Source organism: Ascaphus truei, chromosome 4 (genome assembly GCF_040206685.1).
Source record: "Ascaphus truei isolate aAscTru1 chromosome 4, aAscTru1.hap1, whole genome shotgun sequence".
In the NCBI taxonomy this organism is placed as follows: domain Eukaryota; kingdom Metazoa; phylum Chordata; class Amphibia; order Anura; family Ascaphidae; genus Ascaphus; species Ascaphus truei.
Genome location: NC_134486.1, coordinates 84,505,083 through 84,528,430, shown reverse-complemented (window position 1 = coordinate 84,528,430; position 23,348 = coordinate 84,505,083). Strand labels below are relative to the sequence as shown.

General features: G+C 43.1%; 1 protein-coding gene across 2 annotated transcripts in view; it reads right to left on the bottom strand.

Annotated features, from left to right (window-relative positions):
* Positions 1 to 7,625: 7,625 nt before the first annotated feature.
* SERTAD2 (SERTA domain containing 2) overlaps positions 7,626 to 23,348 on the bottom strand; it is an 84,006-nt gene continuing 68,283 nt past the window's right edge. The window contains exons 2-3 of one of the 2 annotated variants that reach the window (XM_075596120.1): positions 23,159 to 23,266; positions 7,626 to 17,827 (exon numbers count right to left, since the gene is read on the bottom strand). In XM_075596120.1, the coding sequence (XP_075452235.1) occupies positions 16,879 to 17,823 (945 nt within the window). In that variant the 5' untranslated portion in view covers positions 17,824 to 17,827; positions 23,159 to 23,266 and the 3' untranslated portion in view covers positions 7,626 to 16,878. The remainder of the gene's footprint in view (positions 17,828 to 23,158; positions 23,267 to 23,348) is intronic. The other variant, XM_075596119.1, reaches the window with a different exon arrangement.

Below are 23,348 nucleotides of genomic sequence, written 5' to 3'. Positions count from 1 at the left end.
CTGTCTGTGTGTGTGTGTGCCCGAGTGCGTGAGTGCCTGCCTCTGTCTGTGTGTGTGTATGAGTGCGTGAGTGCCTGCCTGTGTGTGCGTGTGTGTATGAGTGCGTGAGTGCCTGCCTGTGTGCGCGCGTGTGTGTGTATATGAGTGCGTGAGTGCCTGCCTGTGTGTGCGCGCGTGTGTGTGTATGAGTGCGTGAGTGCCTGCCTGTGTGTGCGTGTGCGCGTGTATGAATGAGTGCCTGCGTGTGTGTGTTTAAACTTACCTTCCAGCTCCAGCCCGAGTCCGTGGAGGGAGGGGGGGAGAGTAGCGGGTCCCTCCGCTCAAGCCACGCCCCCCCTCCCTGTCAAACCGCCCACCTCCCGCCCACCTCCCGATCAAACCTCCCGCCCACCTCCCGCTCCGGCTCCCGCTCCCTACAGACCGCAGATCGCGGTCTGTGTATCTCAGCGCACCGCCTGTCAGCAGCGCAGGTGCGCTGACTCTGGGAGCGGGGCCTTAGCCTAAGGCTGAGTCCCCGCTGGCGCTGGGCGTGCTTTGCGCTTGGCACTTGACACGCTTACCTCTTTGAATCTAAATCCTGACGTTCACCCAGCGCGCGCTCATGCGCGGGCACGCACTCTCTCCCAAGCTTGGTGCTTGGGGAGACCAGGGAGTTTGACTTACGAGCTCAGAGCAGGATCACATGACCCTGCTCTGACCAATGGGGAGTGAGAGGCAGGATATGCTGAGCGGAGAGAGGTGGAAGGGTGGGGGAGCGGAGAGAGGTGGGTGGGGGGGGGGGGGTTCACAACTTCTATTCTGATTATTTAGTGCAGCTAATGAATAGTGACCTACATACTTGAAATAAAATGTGATTTGCAGGCACATGATGTGCAGGGTGATTGCACTTTCCTAAGGCTGCGGTCCCAGTGCGTTCTGTAGCATGCGCGTCTGGGGGGGGGGGGGGGGGGCGCGCGTGCACAGCGCTTCACCGCAGATCACGGCCCTGGGAGAGAGGGAGAGTTTGCAACGGGAGGGGGTGTGGCGGGGGTTTTGCGGAGGCGTGGCCATGACCTCACGTGGCTGGTTCGCCGTCATTGGCTGAACTGCCAGCGTCGCAAGTTCCACATACAAAAAAATTGTATGTGAGATAACTTGTGGTACAGCGCGGCTGCTAAATGCGCGCCGACGCTTGTACTTGACCCAGATAGATTGGGGGGCGGTGCTTGTGCACACAGCGCATGTATAACACACTTGGACCTCACGTAGAATAGTAGCGATGAAATGTCCGGGAAGCGCAATATATGTAAAAAAGAATAAAATACAATGGTGATAGTGCAATATTGTTAAGGTGAAATGGATAAACTCAAAAACAGATGCCACTGCTCTCAATATATATACTCACAAACGTGTGAGGTTATTCAGGCACATAAAGGTATCTTTTAAGGTGTTGTTGTTAGTCCCTCCGTCATCAGGAGATACAGCAGTCAATGCAGCCCCATATAGATGTACTCCCAGGAACCTTAATCAAAGATACAACTGGACATAGTGCAGACTGTATGTATAGTTTATGAAGGTAAGTAAAACAAGTTTACACTCACATAGTTTCAAATAAAGGTAAGCATTTAGATCTCAATGGATCTCTCCGGCCGGATGAATGGTATCTCAGCTCCCCCTCTCTCGTGGCGTGCGTTCCACCGGTGCGTTCCAAACACCGGAAGTGATGTCATCTGCCGCGTCCACTTCCTGGGGTTCCGGCCGTCTCAGGGATAGAGCGTCACTCTACGCGTTTCACCACATAGGTTTCATCAGGAGTGACAATCTATTGCTCAATAGGGATATATATACCCTAAACTGAGTTCTCATTGGCTGGTAATTCACCTGCTTCTATTAGGGTTAATCATATATGCTGGAGACTATAATGAGACTTAAACCGGACTCTCTTCATATTACACATGCTATAGAGTCATATACTCACAGTATTCTAATGTGAATCACATATAATTATTACAATTCATCATAAAATACACATCTTTTATACAATCAATTGAAAATACATATTTTTATTTCGTCCTCAGACCGCAATCAATGTTAAAAAATGTTTAAAATAGTTTAAAAAATATATATGTTTATAAAATCAATATCAAAATACAAAAATTAAAAATTAAAAATATTTAAAAGATTGAGAACAGGTATTAAAAAGGGGGGATGTCCCTATTCTATAGGGAAGGATATAAAGTGCATAACATTGTTTGGGTTTGGCAGAGGGCAGTTTCTAAAATGAAATAAAACAAAGTGTTAATTCATTAACAGTCACAGAAAAGGTTTTAAATCAAACTCTAGATTCAAACCGGACGGAGACATAGTTTTTAATTCGAACATCCAGAATGATTCTCTTTTGATTAATGCTGTGTGTCTATTTCCTCCTCTCCAATGGGGCATAACTTGCTCTATAGCTTTAAATTTTAACCCTTTCGGGTTCGCGTTATGTACCATCAGAAAGTGGTTTGGAACACTATGGGTGGTCATTTTCCTTTTTATATTACCTATGTGTTCCAAAATGCGTGTTTTCAAGGGTCTTATAGTTTTCCCTATGTATTGTAAGCCACACTCGCATTCAATCATATAAATAACAAAATTAGATCTACAGTTTAAATGATGTTTTATATTGTATACCTTCTTAGTGACATTTGATTGAAAGGTATCTGTATTTTTACAACTGTAGTGGCAGGCCGTGCAAAATTTGCAATCAAAGAACCCTTTTGGTGGTTCTAGCCATGGTGGTTCTAACACTTGGACCTCTGCCTTATTGTGTCTGGATGTGTCGGTGTGTGATCTGCTCTGGGGCAGTTTGGGAGACCTGGTGCACACACACACTCTGTAAACACAGGAGACACATTGCAGGTCCCAGTGCTGCTGTGTTGCTTGGGAGTGCACCCCTTAATACCAGATGTCCCGGTTTAGCCGGGACAGTCCCGTTTTTTTTACGGTCTGTCCCGGCGGCCCGACATACTTTAAAATGTCTCAGTTTTTTGTGGCTGTCACGGCTTTGACCAGAGAAGGTGGGGGCAGCAGAGAGCAAGAATGCAGGGAGTAGAGCAGAGGCCGGTCTGACTGCTGCTGCAGAGGGTGGGGGCGGGGTTAGTGACAGCGGAGCCTCAGCAGTGAGAACCGGAAGTGAGATGGCTTCCCCCCCAACCAAGATGGCTTTCCCCCCCAACCAAGCTCCACAGTGAAAGGTAGGACACACACACACCATCCACCCCCCCCCCCCAACCCCGTGCAGCTGCTCCTCAGAGCTGGGGTCAGTGTGGGGTCAGTGTCTCAGTGCAGGGTCAGTGTGTCAGTGCAGGGTCAGTGTGTCAGTGTCTCAGTGCAGGGTCAGTGTGTCAGTGTCTCAGTGCAGGGTCAGTGTGTCAGTGTCTCATTTCAGGGTCAGTGTCTCAGTGCAGGGTCAGTGTGTCAGTGTCTCAGTGCAGGGGCAGTGTGTCAGTGTCTCAGTACAGGGTCAGTGTCTCAGTGCAGGGTCAGTGTCTCAGTGTGTCAGTGTCTCAGGGCAGGGTCAGTGTCTCAGTGCAGGGTCAGTGTCTTAGTACAGGGTAAGTGTGTCAGTGTCTAAGTACAGGATCAGTGTCTCAGTGTGTCAGTGCAGGGTCAGTGTCTCAGTACAGTGTCAGTGTCTCAGTACAGGGTAAGTGTGTCAGTGTCTAAGTACAGGATCAGTGTCTCAGTGTGTCAGTGTGTCAGTGCAGGGTCAGTGTCTCAGTACTGTGTCAGTGTCTCAGTACAGGGTCAGTGTGTCAGTGTCTCAGTGCAGGGTCAGTGTGTCAGTGTCTCAGTACAGGGTCAGTGTCTCATTTCAGGGTCTGTGTCTCAGTGCAGGGTCAGTGTGTCAGTGTCTTAGTACAGTGTCAGTGTGTCAGTGTCTCAGTACAGGGTCAGTGTGTCAGTGTCTCAGTGCAGGGTCAGTGTGTCAGTGTCTCAGTACAGGGTCAGTGTGTCAGTGTCTCAGTGCAGAGTCAGTGACTCAGTACAGGGTCAGTGTCTCAGGGTCAGGGTCAGTGTCTCAGTAGTGTCAGTGTCTCAGTGCAGGGTCAGTGTCTTAGTACAGGGTCAGTGTCTCAGTGTCTCAGTGCAGGGTCAGAGTCTCAGTGCATGGTCAGTGTGTCAGTGTCTCAGTGCAGGGTCATTGTGTCAGTGTCTCAGTGCAGGGTCAGTGTGTCAGTGTCTCAGTACAGGATCAGTGTCTCAGTGTCTCAGTGCAGGGTCAGTGTCTCAGTACAGTGTCAGTGTCTCAGTACAGTGTCAGTGTGTCAGTGTCTCAGTACAGGGTCAGTGTGTCAGTGTCTCAGTGCAGGGTCAGTGTGTCAGTGTCTCCGTGCAGGGTCAGTGTGTCAGTGTCTCAGTGCAGGGTCAGTGTGTCAGTGCAGGGTCAGTGTTTCAGTACAGGGTCAGTGTCTCGGTGCAGGGTCAGTGTGTCAGTGTCTCAGTGCAGGGTCAGTGTGTCAGTGCAGGGTCAGTGTGTCAGTGCAGGGTCACTGTCTCAGTACAGGGTCAGTGTCTGAGTACAGGGTCGGTGTCTCAGTGTCAGGGTCAGTGTGTCAGTCTCAGTGTCTCAGTACAGGGTCAGTATCTCAGTGCAGGGTCAGTGTCTCAGTACAGGGTCAGCGTGTCTGTGCAGGGTTAGTGCCTCAGTACAGGGTCAGTGTCTCAGTACAGGGTTAGTGTCTCAGTACAGGGTCAGTGTGTCAGTGCAGGGTCAGTGTGTCAGGGTCAGTGTGTGTCTGTGCATGGTCTGTGCAGGTGCATGGTCAGTGTCTGGTCAGGGTCTGGGTCTGGTCAGGGTCAGGGTCTGTGCAGGATCAGGGTCTGTGCAGGGTCAGGGACTGTGCAGGGTCAGGGTCTGTGCAGGGTCAGGGTCTGTGCAAGGTCAGGGTCTGTGCAGGGTCAGGGACTGTGCAGGGTCAGTGTCTGTGCAGGGTCAGTGTCTGTGCAGGGTCTGTGTCTGTGCAGGGTCATTGTCTGTGCAGGGTCAGTGTCTGTGCAGGGTCAGTGTCTGTGCAGGGTCAGTGTCTGTGCAGGGTCAGTGTCTGTGCAGGGTCAGTGTCTGTGCAGTGTCAGGGTCTGTGCAGGGTCAGGGTCTGTGCAGGGTCAGGGTCTGTGCAGGGTCAGGGACTGTGCAGGGTCAGGGTCTGTGCAGGGTCAGGGTCTGTGCAGGGTCAGGGTCTGTGCAGGGTCAGGGACTGTGCAGGGTCAGTGTCTGTGCAGGGTCAGTGTCTGTGCAGGGTCAGTGTCTGTGTCTGTGCAGGGTCAGTGTCTGTGCAGGGTCTGTGTCTGTGCAGGGTCAGGGTCTGTGCAGGGTCAGTGTCTGTGCAGGGTCAGTGTCTGTGCAGGGTCAGTGTCTGTGCAGGGTCAGTGTCTATGCAGTGTCTGTGCAGTGTCAGTGTCTGTGCAGTGTCAGTGTCTGTGCAGTGTCAGTGTCTGTGCAGTGTCAGTGTCTGTGCAGTGTCTGTGTCTGTGCAGGGTCTGTGTGTGTCTGTGCAGGGTCTGTGTCTGTGCAGGGTCAGTGTCTGTGCAGGGTCTGTGTCTGTGCAGGGTCTGTGTGTGTCTGTGCAGTGTCAGTGTCTGTGCAGGGTCAGTGTCTGAGCAGGGTCAGGGTCTGTGTCTGTGCAGGGTCTGTGTCAGTGGCTGTGCGGGTCCGTTGCTGTGCAGGTCTGTCTGTGCAGATCAGTGGCTGTGTGAGTGTCTACACAGGTCAGTGGCTGTGTGTCTGTGCAGGTCAGAGAGAGAATGGGGTATTAGAGAGAATGGAGGATGGTGGAGAGAGAATGGACGGGGGAGAGAGAGAATAGAAGAGGGGATTGAGAGAAAATGAAGGAGCGGAGGAAGAGAGAGAATGGGGGGATAGGGAGAGAATGAGGGGAGGGAAGGGAGAGAATGGGGACGGAAGGGAGAGGATGGGGACGGAAGGGAGAAAATGGGGGGAGGAAAGGAGTGAAACTGGGGGTGGGGAGAGAAGGAAGAGACTGGTGGGGGTGAGAGAAAATGGGGGGGGGGGTTTGGGGTATTTTGTTATATGTATTGGGGGTGTCTCGCATATTTTAGCATTGTGTCCAGTATTTTTGGACAAGCCACCTGGCAACCCTAGCCGCCGTTCCTCCTCCCCCAGCCATCCTGCAGCCACTAGCACCCCCCCCCCCCACTAGCAGCCACCGATTTCCCCCCCCCAGTAGCAGCCACCGGTGCACCCCCAGTAGCAGCCACAGGTGCCCCCCCCCACAGTAGCAACCACTGGCTTCCCCTTCCAGTTGCAGCCACCGGCCCCCCATCCACAAGGTAAGTCTGATTTGTATTTGGGGTGTATTTTTTATATGTATTGGGTGGTTAAGTAAAAGTTTTGCGCCCAAATTTTTTTTTCATGGTCGGTGCGTTATGGGTGGGGGGTGGGGGGGCCCTGCTCCTTTCATTTGTCCCGGGCCCCATGATTTCTGTTGGCGGCGCTGTCTGTGGATGTCATTGTTTCTCATTTTGCTGGCTTGTTTTGTATTGGTTTTTTTCCCACTGATTAACGTTTTTAATTCATGATTTCTTGTGTTGGCTCCTAATTTTAAGTGATGTGCTGGATAGTGGTTTTAATAATTAATTGATTTGTTGGCTACTGGTTGAAATTAAATAAATAAAAGCAGTAACCAACTAAACAATTCATTAATTGGTTGGCTAGTGTTTTTATTTATTGAATTGTGTTATTTAGGTGCTTGTGTTTGATTACTGAATTTTAGCCTTCATGCGTTTTTTAGGGTTACCATTGAGTGTTATAGTGGCCCATAATATATGGGTGTGATGTACCACTATGCCAATCAATGGATACAATGGATGGGTGGGTATAGTGGGTCTGGGGTGGGTGGTTAGGCCTCCCAGGTGACTAGTGGGGGACAGGGGTTAACCCCTTAATTACTATAGCGGTTAAGCGCTACAGTGATTAAGGGGTTAGAGGCCATTAGATTGTATTATTTATTGTATTCTTTCTGGCAACGGAGGACATAGCCCTGCAGTATGCTGACGAGTACGCCCTTCATTATGGCAGGGGTAAGTAGAAAGGGTTATTTACTTTATTTATGTTGCCTGGCTAATTTTGATTTAATAATGGGCAAATGAGCTATTATCTGTACTGTATGTGTTGGGGGGAGGTGACGGTAGGGGCAAATATGACTGCTGTTAATAAAGGTTAAGTCTGCCAGGGTGAAATTTTTGGCCATGGTACGCGCGCTGTCCTTGGGCGTGTCTAAGAGCGTGCCAGTGATGTCACAGAGCTGGTTCGCCCTCATTGGGCGAACCGCTCACGTGACCGGCCTGTCGCGCCAAGAAATCCGTTGGAATGGATTTCCCTATGGACGCGAACACTGCCTTAAGGCAGTCTGTTCGCTCGCGTGCGGTACCATGGCCTCAGCCTTAGGGGGCGGGGAAATAGGGGTGTTTCATAAAAATAAAAAAAACCTGCTTAAACTACTTAAAGGAGCAATCTGAGATTTAAAAAAAATCCTATTTTGTTTTCTTTTACAGTTTGTGCGAGAACACCTTTTAGGAGGGCTCAAACAAGTCATTAAAAAAAAAATAACAACGCTATAACATGAATATCAATACAAATGTTTCTTTTAAATGTTTATTGTATAATATAAAACTACAAAAAGACTGCTCATTCCCATGTACATATGTCCAATTGTTCTGATTACAGCCCATACCTAGAAGTGAATACAGTAATCTGGTATCAGACGTGTCTGTAATATTGCATAGAAAAGGCACAGCTCTAAGGTCTGTAGGAGGAAAATACAGCCTTCGTTTAGACAATAACAAACCTTCTTCAACCATGCACTGCACAATTCATACAATTTACAACTTTTTCTGTCAAACACCTTTAATTGACATTAGTTGTGAACCAAAATGTTTAGTCTTCCAGTATTCAAAGTGAGGTGAAAGTCAATCTTTTTTTTTGCATAAGTCAGGTCTTCTTACAATCTGTGTGTTCCCTTGTTTACTGTATATTTGAAGTTAATGCACCGCAGTGCAAATAAAAATGTACTCTTTGGGTAGCAATTTTGTTCATAAAGGAGAGAAATGCATGCATGTTATCCCATCAGCTGGGTGGAATTAGACTGCAGCGACAGAGCAGTGAGTTACGCCTTCCCAAGGTAGCGATGGAGGGAACTATCCCCTTAATACAACCAGAGTTTTTAAACATCAGAAGTTTAGAGAATCCAATTGATGGATCACCATTGTCACTTATTGCCATACATGCTCCAGGTCCCTGGCACACAAGGGGGTGAGATGCGGTGCGATAATACATTTGGAGATGATGTTGGTTATGTAGTTATGTCATCCAATAGCAATGTATGGCCTTGGTTTTGACCCCTGTTGTACAAACAGGTGTGCCACTTCAGGAGTTACGTTTGCTACAAGTCCCGTTTATATCTGGCGTGCAATACACAGCTTGTCCCATGCCGTGGAAAAAGCAAAAAGGTAAAGTTGCAATCCCATTACAATTTTTAGATAAATGGCTGGCTATATGTTTCTAATAACCTTAATCCTAGTAATAGGTTAGGAAAAAGGAGCATTGAATATGCAGCCCTACTATCCCCCCATACAATGGATTTCTAATCATAAAGCATTCAGCCATGTAACACTTTCCCCTCCATTATTAGTAACACTTTTCTGATCGTTTGTTTAATAACGTAACTGTGAACTTTAGAAAACCTAACTCTGAACGGTTTAACAGCATGTACAACTGACCATGTAATGTAATCATGCAAATTCTTAATAGGCAGGTTAGGAACAGAGACTTAACTATAGAATTTGATGGGAGTCCCTAGGAATAGGGGCTGAATTCCAATAAGTTTTCAGAACGTTTTACAATAGTGGCCATGTTTAAGAGGTGGTGAAAATGTTTTAAAAAAAGTTTAAAAAAAATAAATATATATATATATATATATATATATATATACACACACAATATGATATGCTAGCACAAAGAGACGAAGCAGTGAAACAAAAGTTGTTCACTTAGGCCGAGTTCAGGGTGGCTGCTACGCGACGTGTGCGCACGTCCTTTGCAATTTCGGTTGTTTGGTGGGAGTGTTCAAACTGAAAACTCCACCGGCGGCAAAGTGCAGTGTTGACGCTGTTACATTTTGCCGCTACAACCTGAAATGATATTTGGGGCAGCAGTCGCGTCACGTGAGCTGGTTCAGCGAACCAGCTCCGTGACACGTTCGCCACGCCCCAACTCCTGCAGCCTGGGCACAGATCGCCGGGCTGCAGGAGCACGCGGGGGAGGCGCGCACGGTCCGGAGCAGCCACCCTGAACTTGGCCTTATTCCTGTGTGGAAAAACGCTGTCATGCGCTCTGGTAGCCTGGCTCGGTATGTGTGGATCGGGGGGAGGGTCAGTGTAAAGTCCGTCGGGCCAGATCACTGTCCTGGAGCGTATTGCACAGCGGCTAAGCTCCGACCAAGGACATAAGTGACATCGCGGTGGTGATGTGTGACTCTTTGAGAAAGCGCAACACTTGCGTGGGAGGACTGTTCCCTATTGAACACCTTTCACTTATGTTCCAATAAAGCCTTTTTTAGTTCCTGGATACCCCTTCTTTTTTTCATTGAAATCGTGGATACTGTGCGAGTGCCCTAAAACTTTCTACACTACTGCCCATTCACGTATTCCTGGTCTGTTTTAAATCTTCGATCCTCGAGGAATCTTTGGTGAATATGTAATTGATGGAACCGGTCATTTAAGATTAATAAAGAAATGCCTGACATTATCCAGAAATGTGGTTAACAATTGCTAAGTAATCCAGGATGAATTTCAATCGAAACAAAAGTGTGTGTATATATATATATATATATATTTATACACACACATACATACACATTTTATGTTGTAATCTCCTTGGGGCAGGGAACTCCTTACTATTCTCGGGTTTTCTTAATTTGTGTGCACTCTTTTTGTTATATGTACTGCGCGGCAGGATATGTTGGCGCCATATAAATGAAGCATAATAATAATCATAATATAAATATCAATGCATTCCTGGCCCATCTGTTAGCAAAAGGGTTGAAGGCCAGATTCAATATATATATATTATATATATATATATATATATATTTTTTTTTAAAATATATATATATAATATATATATATATATATATAATCATTTTACAATACTGGAAAACCAAGCAAAAACCAATTGTGTGAACTGTGCATCTATTAAGGGTAAGGCAGCCATTTTAGTTGCCTCCCATTCCCACTTTTTTTTTTATGGACGTACATTCCTAAACGGGGTACATTCCTACCATACATTCTGTACATGTTACAATCCAGATGTTAGCTTCACAATAAAATAAATATATTTACAAAGAAAAAAAACTGGAATAAATAACTTATGAAAAAAAAAAAAATCACTTCAAAATCAAAGCTCATTGATTCTGCTCAGTTCTTGTCATTTAATTGCACACCAGTGTCTATAAATATGCATCTTAGGCCGTGTGTGATAACATTCCTTGAAGGAGTCCTATTTTGTCTGCTCATCTTCAGCCGACCCTCACAAGTGCATTGTTTTGCAAATGTATTCTGGATTCGTTGAGTGAGTTGGCAACACCCTTTCTCAAAATGTCGCTTCAACGTATTAACAAAATGAGAGATAAATTGAAGGCAAAAAAAATAAAATAAATTAATATAGAATAAAATCATAGTGATATCCATTAAGTTCTGCCCTAGAATTGGGAGGTAGCCATCTTGAATCTGTGATATGTTGGTCATACTTGCAAAGAATTTGTGTGTCATCCTTTAACACAGTACTGTGTAATAATAGGCTACACTTCAAATCTGAGGTAATTTATTATGTAGTGTATGGATAAAGTATCACACAAGAGGCCCACCAAAGTGTGACCGAGTAATCACCTCAGCCGAATGCTAGGAACCTACTTATACAACACCGTAGTATTGTGGCCATGTGCAGAGGTGTTGGCATGATTTACACAAGTGAGCAGTATCATTTATATTTAAGTTAAAACTGCGTCAGTTGTAAATGTGTTAAAAACCATAAAAGAATCGCTCTCGACTGTGTCTCAACACACGTATTTCTTAGTAATAAAAACGTTTTCAGAAGCGACTTTTCTGTTTTGTCCCATAACTGATATAGAAGTGGTGTATTCTGGGTAAAGTGCAATGTTTACTGTCATAATGCGTTTCACAACCATTTGAGAATTTAAAGTTATGTTTTTATCACTTCTCACTCTTGGGCCTGGTACACTGCAATCATACAGTACTCCAGTTTAAAGCATATATTAACAAATACCCCTGTTGCTGTCTACACCGCTTTCCACGAAAGCGCCTCAGAAACCCAGGAACAAATGCAGCAATAATTCCTAGGGCTATAAAACCACTCTTTGAAACGCCCTAATATTATTTTGCATACTTGTTTCCAATTTAGAAGACTATTGGAGACTACCACAATATGGCTTGTGATAAAAGCATATTTGTAAAATTCACTTTTTTCTGTAAGGATTTTTCTAAACAGTAAAAGCATTTCAGAAAATGATGTAAAAGGCGGATTTGCCATATTTAAATTGTATTTTAATTAATGCCTAAGAGCTGCATACACAATAATATATATTTAGCTAGAAATAAATACTATGTCATATATATAATTTTGTTTCATACTCAATGTATTTGTTTTATTTGAACCCTTTGCAGCTGATGTAGCCAGCAACAGTTCCCCATTGCAGAAGGTGTGAAACGTGTACATGTGTAAGTGGATAGACATTTTGTCCATGACATGCTGCCCTATGCCAGTTTAATATGAAGCCTCAAAACCACGTGAGGTTACCGCGTTGACATTCTAGGTACTACACGATATATTAATTTAAACCTGCCTCAATTTTGTTTTATATATATAATATTCTGTCCATTTTTAGTTGCTCAAAATAAAGGATTAAAAAAAAGCTAAAATATAAGAAAAATTAAATACATATTTAAATATATATGAAGGGTGAAATATAACACAACATAAAATAAATGAGGTTTTCTTCATTTGTTTTAAGGGGTCATGAAGAAGCCATTTTGGATTTCATGATGTTACTGCTAACACTGGAAGTCTCTAACAGGTGTACATGAGTTTTCCATTAAGCCCGTACTAAAAATGCTTGAATGCTGCTTCTCAGTGCTGGAGAAGATTATAGTCCCACACATACATTTTAATGAAGATGAACCCTTCTCCAACACTGGGAAACACTTTCAAAGATTTTGGGCCCTACTTACTATGTCAACAATGGCATCACAAATTCAAAATGGCTACCTCCTGCCTTCCAAAATAAGGATCTTTTAATAGTTTCATTTTACATATCCTCCCTAGGTGATCCATCTTAACACATTTTATATATATATATATATATATCCTTAATTATATAATTACATATTTCGACATTTTGAGGGTGTAGCCTTTCTTTATAGAATCCCCACAATTTTTGTTTTCCTGTACATACATATATATATATATATATATATATATATATATATATATATATATAAAAATAAAGAACTTCAAGGAACTATATGGTTTCAGCCACTAAATTATAAGTAAATGAATGAATTCACATTTTCCCGCACACAGAAATATAATCACTTATATTTTAACACACCAACACCTTCCCTGCCAGACGACCGTGCTACGTAATGCATGGCAGGCTCCTCTCAAAGGGAAATGGGGAGGTGGCCTTTATCTTAAAGTGCCTTCTTATTATAGACTGTCCCAATCTGATCAGTGGCAAGAAATGAGCAGAAATCGCTTGACATTGCCAAATGACATAAACATAATTTAACATTTCTTAAATAAATTAATATAAAAGTAAAAGTAATTCCTAAAGAAGCCATACGCATTTCCAACAAGGTAGGTTGCAACCTGCAGTTCAACAGCTAAAAGTACCATTCAGAAAGCTAAGAAACATTTGTAAAGGTACATTCACTCTTAAATGCGCTGGAAGCAACATTTCAATGAAATGCTTTGTAAATACCAGTTGTTTGTTATTGTAGTAGAACTGCTTTAATTTCCCCTAAAAGTACTGGGGGGAGGGGATAGGGGGGAGAAATCTAAATTTCTGTGGGTCACAGTTAAGATGGCCGTTTCAATTATATTTTACTTCTCTCCCGCTTAAATCCTCCCCCCCCTTTTTTTTTTACAGTATAGAGCTGCCTCTTTATTGGTTTGGGGGCAAAGTTTAAAATGAAATATAATAGAACTCCAGACTCATTACATAAATAGGACCGGCAGTGATGGATTGGGAAGAATTGGTTAAAGTGATTTAGCATAACGTTTAAGAAGAGTGAATGCAACTTTACATTAAATATACACCAAAACAAAGCCACATTATCTTGGCGCAGTGCGGACTCTGTCACACTGGAAAGGGACATGCACGAAAACGTGGTGGTGTGAAGGCGTCCCTATGTAATATTAAAGTTACTGCAGCTGAGACAAAGAATAAAAAACAGTAAGAGATAAGTCCATGCAATGCAGACAAGAGATGGACTTTACTGCATGAATACTAGAGATGTAGCTCCTTCAGTGCTGGGGGAGCCTGCATCTAATGAACAGGTGGAAACATGGTGAGAAGACATGATTCAAGAAAGGGTAACTAATAATAATAATAATAGTACGAATATTGCATATGCCCCCTGGTCAAAGAATAAGAAATTAGTGGTACAGTTACTTGGTTGCATGACATCATATTCCGTTAGATAACGAGAGAAAGCTTAATTGGACGTTGTTATTTTTTTTTAAAAGCATCATGTAGCAAAAGGAGTAAAATATGGATTTAACCAAGAAGGATCATTGTAGGTTTCGTAGTAAAAAGGAATGGGTTACTCCGATTCACAGTACCAACACATTGACAGCTGCACCAGCCACAGGTTATACATTGAATTAAGTGAAATACATGGTTTCTTTCGTACGTGTTTCTGGTAATGAAAACATAGTATGTTAGTGAAAATGAAAAGACGGTGATAGCCACGACTGGGTGTGTGACCGGGGTGAAATAATATGGCAATGCTGTGTACGCTGGCAGAATACACAGGGGTTGTTCAGCAGGGACCACTGATAGATTAACCCCTATTAGGAAAAGTATGGTTAAAAAGAAAAGCAGGGGGGAGGGGGAATAGTTGTTGACTCTGCTTTGTGCCAACTGCTCCTCGTATCTTTATTTCTGAAGCCACAGCAGGCCCCACTGAGATGCTGGTTTCCAAAGCCTGAACACCCTAAAAACAATGTGGCTTAAGAAGTAGTGTACCGCAGAACACTGCATCAGGCATCCAATTAAAGGCTCCGGAAAACCGCTGGCTGTTTCTGGAACCGCATGGCAGTGTTAACCTTTTTGCTGCCAGAGAGGTTTTGAGGCTGCTCTGGGCTGCAACGGGGTACTGCTACTGCAGTACAATAACGGCAAGGAGAAACAATGCTATTGTGTGTTTACAGGGACAATTACAGCATAAGTACTAGCTATGCTAGTGCGCTTTTAATAAGCAGCACTGCCAATTATTCAGAGTAAAATGAGCGCACGCCTCTGGCCGCCACACACATTACTACCTCAATCACAGGGCTGCTTATGATATACCCAGGCCTCTTATTCAATAGGCTGTGAAGCCATCATGCTAGAGACTAATAAGTCCCATTCCACAGACATTATCTTCTCAGTGATGTCTAACATTAGCGACTCATAGACTTCAATGGGATATCTCTGATAAAATGTAGCACTATTCCATTCAGATGCCATATTTAGATGCAGAGCCTATATATATATATACAGTGGTCGACAAATCACCAAAAAATCTACTCGCCGAACAAAAAAATCTACTCGACACCTAGTACCACACGTGCTGCTTGGGCCAATAGGAGCTCGCCATGATGTTAAATCCACTTGCCCGGGGCCTGCAAATGTATAGGTTTGTCGAACACTGTTATATATATATATATATATCACTGTTTGCTGTCCTAGGAGGTCAGTATCTATGCATTCATTTGAATGCAACTGAGCTGCTCTCCAGCATGGGGAAGACTGCTTCACAGACTATTAAAAAGAGTTCACTAAAAACTGAAGTCCCAACACTGAATCTCTGAGCTTCTCTTAACCCCATCGCTGACAGTGGGGCACTCAACACATCCCAGGCAGCCAAAGGATTAATGGTATTTTGAGCCTGCACTAAACTAAAACCCTTCAGTTTTTGGAAACCATCAAACAATCTTGGTTGATACCAGTATGAGCAGGGAGAGAAGTCCCTGTAAATGTAATGGAAGTACTGTACTCAATTCTGGCAAAATAGTTGTCTGATTGTATATGTGGATTTTCTGCACTCCCTGATCTGTTTTATAGCAGTTAACAGAATACGTTCTGACAAAAATAAATACTACGTGCCATCAAAAACGATTAAGGTTTTCATTATTTGAACAATACGGGATTGTAACCAAATGGAATAGTGGCATCATGAAAAGTGAGAGAAGAATGTTACAGGCCGGGGTCAACAGCTGAGAGAATTGGAAACGATCGCCCATTTATATATACTGCGGCTAGAAAATACTGTGAACACGAAGACTGTTTGACTTTCTCACACACCCAAACCTTATAAATAGACAGGTTTTAGTCATTGGGTGTGTAACACATAAAAGTAAGTGTAAGGGATTTAACCTTCAGTAATGCATCTCGAACTACTGTATTGTAAGTGATCTTCAGTTTTAAGACAACTGATCCAAATTTGATCTTTAAAACACTGAGTGGTGAAAACGATGATTAAAATAAAGTTTCTGGATAAATCGGCTATTTAAAAGAGGTTTAGCCCAGGTGCAGAACCTAGAGCCTATCTGTAAGTCCAATAGCAGAGGTACGAATAGGCAGGAGGTTGTTTAAAGCATTGCATATGAAATATGTTGCAGGCCGTGCTGCCATTTAAAAAGGTAGAGAAGAAATACGTTTGAACCAGGAATAAATACTTTCCATTAGGGTGGCAAAAGAATTCTTGGCCATTTCTTAACCCTTTTCGCTGACAGAGGCGGTCCGCAATGGATTGACCCTCTCTGGCAGCACATGGGTCAAAGCCGTCTTTGTGTCCTCTTACGGAAGTTCATAGCAGGCTCTCTGATCTAACTTCTTCTTTGCACCATAGACCGAAAGCCATTTCAATGGTGTATTAAAGCACAAGCATCTCTCGCACATTACAACTATGGAGGAACTACACATACGTAAATCCTATCAAAATAACTATTTTGTGTGCGTGTATAAACACCACTGGGTTTTTTTTGTCTGTTTTTTTTTTTTTTTTTTTTTAGAAAAAAATATCATAAATGGCAGAATCTGTACAAAAATATAAAAACATTTGGGCAGCGATTTCTAAGCAGCCATGTATATGCAATTCTTACTGTAAAAGCAGTAATTAATGCCTCCAATTTTTTTTCTATTTTCAACCTAAAAAGGGCTAAAATGCCAAAAAAAGGGGGCTCTGATTATCTAAATAATAAAATGTACCTCTTACAATAAAACTTATTGAAAAAATAGACAATTATGCACATGCAATTTACAGCGTTCCCCAACATAATTCTTGTGCTTAACATATACAACTTCAACTTATATCTTCATTGTTATTGTATTGTTTGTAAGATGTAGTCTTCAGTGGACTGTGGTAAGATCTTCCTTGGAGAACCACTTATAAAATATCTCCAATGTGGTCATACAGAAGGCACTCCAATACAGCGTAATGCAATATTTATCATGATCCTTTTTGTTTTTCTTCAAAGGCAAGAGAGAGTATGCATGCACAGTGTTGTGAATCTGTGGGGGTGAGGACTCTGTAAAATAAAGTCACTTTGTTTTAGGACCCAACCAGAACCTCCATGATGTGGTCTAATTCTGTAAGGTCCATTTTAAAAGGCTGATTTGGGGTTACTGGTTGGCTGCTATAGGGAGATAATGTTTTCAGGATTTCGTCTGGCGCCATTTTAGAGGCTGTTCCAGCATTAGATGTGCAAGGGTCAAAATCGTACATGGACGTGTCAATGTCAGAAAACAGGATGTCATCCAAGGTCAAGTCGGTAAGAAAGCCGGTGGATGTTGTTAACTCGAAATTCCCAGGAAGCGAATCTAGTAGTTTTGGCTCACTTGTTCTGTTCTGTTGTGTTCCCTCAGGCTTCGGTGTGCCAGATGCAACAGGGTCATCCTTAAGATGTGCTGCTGCTTTTGCAGCTGACTCTGTGGAGGTAGACGTTGGACAAAGCTCCTCAATTTCATCCAAGGCTGAGGAGAAACTGTCCTTTACTGGCTGGACAGGTGGCGGAGGAGGAGGTGGTGCTAGTTTGATGCTAGGACCATTCTGCTGGACTGTCTGGGAAGTGCAAAATGTGTCATCCTCAAGCAATGAGGCCGGGGTGAGACAAGACTCTAGTGGTGTAGTGCTTACTAAGTCAGTGGGTTGAAGGGGCTGGGAGACGAGATGGCTGAATGCAGGCTGAGCCTCCCGATAGGTGTCACCAAGAGGGTCAGTAGACTGTGAAGTGCTGATGAACACAGGCCTCAGACTACCTTCTTGTTTCAGCTCCTCTTGGATTCGCCTCAACATGTTATTAATTAAAACTGTTTTTTGCAAGCTTGGCTCCGTCAATGGCCTGTGGTTGTAGAGTTTCATAAGGGAAATGTTGAAGATAGTCTGGCGCTGTAAGGTGTAGGACACCTTAGATGGACCGTCTGTCGGAGACACCACTTTGCCTTCCAGCCCATCTTCATGCTCGTCAAACTTTCGTTTTCCTGCTTTAGCCAACATATATCTGCAAGAGAGAATGGAGAAAGCATTAATTCTAAGTGCTTAGCAATACCACAGAGTTATCTGTCATCTGATTTCAAAGTGCATTACAATTGTACTTGAGAATCATTCATACTGCCACCTCCGTGGTGGATCTCCTGGCAGCATAATTAAGGTTGGTCTATTTTTCAGTGGGAAGAAAAAGAATGAATGTATGTATGTCTTTATTTATATAGCGCCATTAATGTACATAGCGCTTCACAGTTGTAATACACGTGACAATCATATAAATAACAAATAATACAAATAACAGATCATGGGAATAAGGGCTTCAGACATAAAAGTAACATTTCGGAAGATGAATCCCTGCTCCGAGGAGCTTACAATCTAATAGGTAGGTAGGGAGAACGTACAGAGACAGTAGGAGGGAGTTCTGGTAAGTGCGTCTGCAAGGGGCCAAGTTTTATGTATCATGTGTATATTATTAGCCACTATGCTACTTATATGCTTCTTTAAGCAAGTGGGTCTTAAGGTGGGTCTTAAAGGTGGATAGAGAGGGTGCTAGTCGGGTACTGAGGGGAAAGGCATTCCAGAGGCGTGGGGCAGTCAGTGAAAAAGGTTTAAGGCTTTAGATACAAAGGGGGTAGAGAGAAGACATCCTTGAGCAGAATGCAAGAGTCGGGATGGTGCACAACGAGAAATTAGGGCTAAAATTTGGCAGGGGAGCAGAAGAGTGTAAAGCTTTAAAAGTGAGAAGGAGAATTGAGTGCGAGATTCAGGATTTTATAGGAAGCCAGGAGAGTGATTTCAGCAGGGGAGACACTGAGACAGATTTAGGAAAGAGTAAAGTGATTCTGACAGCAGCGTTTAGGATAGATTGTAGGGGAGACAGGTGAGAGGAAGGAAGGCCGTACAGCAGAAGGTTGCACTAATCGAGACGGGAGAGAATGAGGGCCTAAGTCAGAGTTTTAGCAGTCGAGCAACAGAGGAAAGGGCGTATCTTTGTAATATTGCGGGGGGAAAAACAACAGGTTTTAGAAATGTTTTGAATGTGAGAGGGGAATGTGACCCCCTAGGCAGCGTGCTTGGACTACTGGGTGATTGATAGTACTACCAACAGTAATGTGGAAGAAGGTGGTAGGGCCAGTTTTGGGAGGTATGGGGGCTTTATAGTGTCCCAGTAGCAGAGGTATAGATTCACAGCCCAACATATTCAGAATTAGCACCACAATTGCTACTCGCCACAACTTCATCTCATCACAGCAAACACCAGCATATAAACAAAAATGATGCTTGGGTGGACCGAGGAGATGTAGACCTAGCACCAGGCCTTGCACGAATAGAGGTATGCATATCATTGTGTACTTTCAACTAAAATACAACACACCCCTTCTCTGCAGAGGAATGTTGTATATTGCTGGGCACTATACAAAGTAAAAATAATACAAAATATAGCAGATATTAAAATTTAAGGAGATAAAAAAAAAAAAAACCCCAACAAATAAACAAACCAAAAATATCAATAGACGATTGTGTGGACGGACTCTCCGACTAGGTCGTAATGTGTGTTGGAACCTAGCCAGAATCCTTTGGCAGGGCAATAATGAATAAAATAGCCTTTTTATCTCATTCATAGTGAGGGAATACACTACATTTCGTTGCAGTGGAGATACTCTTAGCAGCATTAATTGTGCCATCCTGACACTAGTATACCCCGGAGGAAATGTCAAAAGGATTAGCTGCAAAGACAATCAGACATTCCCAGGACACATACAGTGCAGTGGGGCAGCATAGGACATGGAAAAGGTAGCTATGTACAAACATTCACCTCAGAAAACTATTGATTATATTTTCCCTGATCGTTTATATAAAATTCTTTGTTCACACAACTGAAAATGCATTTGCATGTATGAAGTTAAAGTACAGTTAAAGCACTCAGCCATGTAAAATATTTCCATCAAGAGCACAACACACCATGGAATATATAACACAGAATGCCCGTCTCTGGGGCTTGTTAAAGGCTCATATTACTAAAGAGCATGTTGCAGTGACTAATTTATAAGACACTATCCCACCTGCAGGGACAGGTAGTTAATGGCGCATTCATTTCTATTCACTTAAGTGGAAGTTCATGTATCGTTAACAATATCCTACCTAACTTCCTACCTTATTGAACAGGGGGCAATGATGGGTACAGGGATGGTGTTAGAAACACTGCCTTAGGTATTTGAGTTCTTTGGAGAAACATGACACAGAAAAAACACGCCACTTGGACATCTGAAGGGCTACTTAATTGTTCAACTATATAAAACGGATCGAACAGAAGACGCTGTTTCTTTAAGGGACACGTATTTATTAACCACTCACTAAATTCTCCTCAAAGCACTAATGAAAGTCGCTGACAATATACATGTGTACATATATATCTATAAACATCTTCTCTGAAAGTGGAGCAAGCTTGAAGTCCAAAATATCTCCTCTGCCTACAAGTAATCAAAAAGTAAAAAACTGCTGATCATGATTTGTAAGCAGTGATCCAATGCTTGGGCCTTGTGCCCAGGATTAAACTCCAGGTGCAATCTAACATACAGTGGGACCAAAGCGAACTAATGGCAGTGATGTGAGGTTACAATGTTCACTAAAGGGCTGGCACGTTAGTGACCATTATGGTGTTCAGTGAACATCATGACTTTTCTACGCGCCTATGTATTGTGACTGCAGCTCTCGGAGACCCTTGGCCGATATCAGAACGGTAGAAGAGAATTCCCTTTGTTGTTCCGGACGTGAAATCTGGACCAAGTGAGTGCTACACTAACAATGACGGTGCCGGAATGTTCATTGTATCCTGGTACCAAGGACATTCTGGAACTAAAAGCCTTATTGGTATAAATCTTCATGATTATGGACTTAAAAAAAGTTGTCATAAACGGCACACCTGTGAACACGTGACTTATATATGTGATAATACACACAGCTATCCAGCTAACACATTTATCTCCCGCAGGGTCCCTCAAATGTGTAATATCTACCCTCAATCCGTCACAATATATATCTTTAATCGCTGCCACCACCAAGGATACAGAAAATTGTAATTGCTAGGGCCTTGGTCCCTGTTTACTAAGCAAAATATGTATTTAGCACACAAATCTACTGTAGCAAAATGTGTCTGAAAATATAATCATTCTCTTCAAAACGTGCAAAGTTCAATCAGAGCTCAAAGCATTACCTATTACATTTTAGATTTAGTATACAAAAGTAGTACAGTGCTTAGGTTACATAAAAAGATTACAAAAACATACAGTACAATAAATGCAGACCGTTTCACCCAATAAAAAGGAGTAAAATAGGTTTATCTAATTATGTTACCGCATGACATCCTTAGATTCCTTCACAGAGTGCTTGAAGTTGAGAATATGGAAATCTAAGTGTGCAATAGACAAACACACCTCCTCTATGTTGAATTTCTGCTTTAATATATCAATTGCATGCTTATATCTTAATTTCCTGCATTGGATAAAGCATAAGCCCACCGACTCAGTGTAACCGTAACCCCCCTCTCATCTATCTGCAGTCAGTGACATTTTTATGATTTAAGGAAAAATAAAACCTTTTAAAAAGCTGTCTGGACATATAAGATGTCCCATATCTTTATTCCTATAATACTTAGAACGCAATCTTCACTGTTGCGACTGTATAATTTAAGGTACACGCATGGATATCAAGTATGCCAACGCAACTTCTACTTTTGCATGAGATCGGAGAGAAATAAAAATACCACTTAATAGCACATTCACGTCTCAGACATGTCCACAAACCTGCCTTTTCCCATAATCACTCAGCATACAATGCATCCACTGCAGCCAGGGATTCTGGGTAATGACATGCAAATGTGCACTCAGTGTGTCACTTTTAGCTTCTTATCCATGTTAACATGGATCCGTATAAACACTTTCATGAGAGAGCGGATTACAATGTGTTGCAAGACCCTGTGGCCGCTATGGGGTTAAGAATGAATGCTCCGTTAGTCTAGTGTAGCTGCACTAGACATAACAGAGACCTGCTCATGGTCACACACGCGGTGTTTACACCTTCCAGGGAGCCTGCAACATTAGACACTTTCAGGACCTAAAGCAGCAGTCCTCCCAGACATTTTTCTTTTTTTAACGTTGACTTGCAAAACGCAGTTCCTTATCACAGGTGAGCCAGCTAGCGGCAGCCAATGAGCGAAATGGTGGATATCATCGCTGCAATGATGCAGCTGGTGACAATCTTGATATCCCTATGCACCAGTTAAGAGTTAAGTCCACAAAGCTTCATTATTGACTTAACATGGCATTCCCCCAAGTGTTAACGTGCATCTCCGAAGGTCACTAACGCAGTGTCGTTTTCAAACGGAAACTGCATTGCGTTAAGTAAAACGGATGTTAGTACTAATGATACACAAAAGAGGTGTTCCCACTAACAATGCCTGTTCAGAGATATGTTATAGTTCACGCAGGGATTTATCAAGATGCTAGTTGTCATACCTAAAGGTAGTGCTACTGCCCTCCAGACCCTGACATTTGGGTCTTAGAGAAGTCCGTCTCTCTCTGTCTCTCTCTGTCTCCATATTTCAGGGTCTGGATGGGAGTAGTGGCACCTTTAGGTAAGAGATACTTAACACGAGTCATGTTATTTCAAGGTAATGTGAGGCAGCGCTAACTTAACATGGCATTAAGCCCATGCTAATGAGATATACAACTCTGGTGTTTTTGCATATAATTAGCTCAGGGAAAATATGGGTCATTAATGATTTTGATAATGTCCCATTATTGGCACTGAGTTAACAGACCTCTGTTGATCTGCGCCATAGGGGCTTATTGAATAAGCCCCGAAGCAACTCCCAATTGACCTGAATGGGAGTTTTTTCGGGTTATCACAGGCGTAGTGCTGTCCTGTCTGCCAGGGATCAAAGTTAATATACAATATATTTGGGTGAAACATGTCAGAGGGAAATGCTAAACATTGTAGATTAGGAGCTTCATAGTTCACATTTTTAAATGGCTGCAAGGTTGGCTATCAAAAAAAGAATGTTATGCTGCAGAATGATTCAATACAGACGAGTTCGAAAGAGAAATGTAAAAGGGTAAAAACAGAGTGGCTAATACCGGGATCTCTGCTTTCTTGTGTCCTTCTCAGAAACTATATTTGAGGGACTATCCCTCTACGCCTTCATTGAATTACATGTTCACTTTAACTAACCACTATCTCTCTACAATAAATGTCAATGTAATCTCATCAGAGATTGCCAGCTCTTTGGACAAGGAATTTCCCTCCTCCCCTGTGAGCCTGTATATGTGCTACGGTATTTACCCACCAGTTTCCAGGAAGCTCCCACGCCTCTTTCGTCTTGCTGGATTATGACTCAACTTCCTGTGTACATGGCTGCCTAGTCTTCGCATGCCTGTCTCTTCATCTGGGTCTACTTCACATAGAAGAGAGACAAGTTATTTTTCTACTGCTCAGCTTGTTCTGAATTCTATGTGGTGGCCAACAGCATGATATAA